Source organism: Saprolegnia parasitica (genome assembly GCF_000151545.1).
Source record: "Saprolegnia parasitica CBS 223.65 unplaced genomic scaffold supercont2.941, whole genome shotgun sequence".
Taxonomy (NCBI): Eukaryota; Oomycota; class Saprolegniomycetes; order Saprolegniales; family Saprolegniaceae; genus Saprolegnia; species Saprolegnia parasitica.
The window spans coordinates 1-2816 of record NW_012157335.1 but is presented as its reverse complement, the minus strand read 5'-3'; the positions used below and the strand labels follow the sequence as shown (position 1 = coordinate 2816).

Here is a 2816-nt window from a genome sequence, read left to right as displayed (position 1 = left end):
CGTCGTTATCTTCGCTGTTTCAAAGAGCTCGCATACGTAGAGACTAGCACTTTCCATCTTCTTCATTCGCTCGCCGGCCGTGGCTGCGCAGGCGGCGGCGCGGGGGCTCGTCTTGCCCTTCGGTCGTCGCCCGGGGGCGCCTATGGCCGCGGGTGAGGTTTTGTGCAGACACATATTCCGTGGGTGGAGTCAGTGGCGTGCGACGCAGGACGAGGTCCATGGAGGAGGGGTGACAATAGGACAGTGCCAATGTCCGTGTAGACCGCGCGATCGATATAGCCAGTGGCCGCTGGCTTAGTCCAATTTACCGTTTGTATCGTGATGTTCGGTTTCGTGCAGACTGTACGTGAATGAAGGCAAGATACAGCAGCGTCCACGAGACACGAACGACAGAGCAGGTTGAAGTAGACAGTTTGTACATACCCTACCATGTTCGGACTCTAGCAGCAACGACTCGAGGTTTCACCTGGATCTTATACAACGATCACCTGCACTCGGTTTCGCATGCGTACGGATGCACCAGCAGACACGTCTTCACAAGCCGCCTGAAAATATCCAGCGGTGTAGCGTCTTGACCACCCGCATTGTTGCTGGTGGTGACTAGATTGAGGTCTTTGTCTTGAATCGTTCGAGCCAGCTACTTCGCAGCCGCGACGACTCGCAGTACGTGCAGTGTGCGCGTGGGAACACGACCAATCAAGCTGCGGATTGTCCATCCAAGGTTGCGACCACAGAGTACTCCGGATGCGTTTCTCGACGATGGCCAGCATCTCTTGCTGCTAGGGAACACACTCCTGAACGTTAAAAAACTTGGCTTTCAATGTCGAAGCTCAGTAATACGTCAATTTTGGCAGGTGGAGTCTTTCATGTGAATAAAACTTTAATGCCAGATAAAATCCGTGAGTTAAAACACCAAATTCGACATGCGTGGTAAATACAATAGTGTGCATCATGGTATATAAATCTCAATCGGCTACGACGGGATGGCCGGTAGGAATTTTCTTCTTCTTAAATAGTTGCGTCGAGAGGACCGGGATGCTGCATGGCCTTGGAGAGGTTGTCGGCCACGATGCGCGAGAGGTTGGTTGCTTGGTTTACGGACGGCGCCGCCTCGGTGGCTGCGAAAATCTTGGGCACGACGGGTACGTACTTGGCGACTTCGAGGCAGCTCGCGCGCAAGCGGGCGCTCCCACACACGGCCAAGACGATGTTGCCAGCGTGGAGTCGCGGCGAGCAGATCGAGTAGACGATCTGTGCGTGCCACGTAGGCGTGATGGCAGTCGCGGCGCAAATCAAGTGGATCTGGCTGTGCAGCTCGGGGGCAGAGAAGAGGCGCGCGGTGCGAGGTAGCCACTTGTGGCAAAGCGCTTCAATCGTCGCCGCCTTGTCTTCGCAGAGTACAAAGACCGTGCCGAACTGCTTGGCATGCAGCAGAATGCGCTCGATGCTCGCATCCAAGTTTGCGAATGCCGTCTTGGTCACGTGTTGGTTGCTCTTGCGCTTGCTCAGAAACGTCGTCGGGCACAAAAAGTCGTTCCACGAGACAATAAATACGGTCGGCGCCGTCGACGACGTCGGCGGTTGTGCGGTATACGCAGTGCGGCGGGCGACAGAAGCCATAATGGTAGTGCGGTACGAACACGAGCAAATGAAAAGTGCGCCTCCACGTTCGCCGATCCAAGTTCGGAATGTTTGCTCCTAGTGTTTTAAACACATGATTATAGACTAGATTAAAGTATGGACAAAGAGGACTGCTGGTCGAAACGACCATCACTCGCCGCTCAGATTGCCCCACGCAAGGTTCATCGATGAAGGTCGGCCCAGGAACCCCAGGCAGGGCGAGCGCTCCCGCGAGAATGCCGGTACAGGGTAGGATCATCGTATCTTAAGTACGAGATCAAAAAGAGCTCTCTCGCGGGACCTCGGCACTGATGCGCGTGGACAGAAAGTCCCATCCAATTACACGTAGTAGGGCTGCTGCTTGTATCCAATGCAAGGTGCACTCCCGACAAGATATCAAATCATTTGGGATGCTGTGCAGCTGAAGCCTAATTTATGCCCCAAGCACAGTGGCGGTTTATCGCTGGAGCTTCCGCTCTACCCGCCGCCGTGTGGCCCGCAGCTGCTCTAACCAACCAACTCTAGTGTCGATGTTTGCAAGAGTCCACCTGCTCACTGCTGCTGTACATGGTAAAAGGATCATAACAAAAGGAAAGGGGTCCTTTATGGAAAGGGGGATACTACATGACGAGGTGCAGCGGGCCGCGATGGAAGGCGACGTCGTCTAGGATCGATTCGAGCTGCTTGAGCTTCTCGATGCAGTCGGGCAAGTTCGGCTCCAGCGTTGTGAGGACGAGGCGCTTTGGCACGACGTGGTGGCTAACTTGAGCGAGGCTCCAGTGCCATGTGTGGTCGTGGCCCACGGCAAGCACCGAGATGGGCTGGTCGATGCCGTCATGGCTCGCTGTGCGCGCGTAGATCGCCTGGAGAACCTGCGCGTACCACGTTGGCGATGGCGTTGATGACGCGCACACAAGCTGGACGCTAGAGCACGGATGGAAGAGGAGCTGGCCTGTCCGCGGCAAAACTGCTCGACAGAGCTGCTCGAGGTACGCCTGTGTGTGAATGGAGGTGATGTAGACAGCGCCGAGGCGACTTGCGTGGGTGAGAAGCGCAAGGATGTCGGTGTCGAGCTGGCGCAAGGAGGCGGCGACGAGGTGGAACTCGGGTCCGTCCTTCGCGGCCGCGAGCGTGATGCCCTGAAGCCACGTCGTGGGGCAGAGCACGTTGGTCCAGTCGAAGACGATGGCCGAGAC

General features: G+C 56.3%; 2 protein-coding genes across 2 annotated transcripts; both read right to left on the bottom strand.

Annotated features, from left to right (window-relative positions):
• Positions 1-849: 849 nt before the first annotated feature.
• SPRG_18050 (hypothetical protein) lies at positions 850-1656 on the bottom strand. The gene has a single exon (XM_012357477.1). It carries the CDS (start codon positions 1618-1620, stop codon positions 1009-1011), a length of 612 nt encoding a protein of 203 aa, XP_012212867.1. The 5' UTR covers positions 1621-1656; the 3' UTR covers positions 850-1008.
• A 584-nt stretch (positions 1657-2240) lies between these two features.
• Positions 2241-2759, bottom strand: SPRG_18049 (hypothetical protein; the record flags this gene model as incomplete). The annotated part of the gene is made up of 1 exon (XM_012357476.1): positions 2241-2759. A coding segment is annotated over one exon (519 nt), but the record flags the coding sequence as incomplete, so codon positions are not given.
• Between the last annotated feature and the right edge of the window lie 57 nt (positions 2760-2816).

Coding starts and splice junctions, on each gene's coding strand:
- SPRG_18050 (XM_012357477.1), bottom strand. CDS start 1,620: ATGGCTTCTGTCGCCCGCCGCACTGCGTATACCGCACAACCGCCGACG.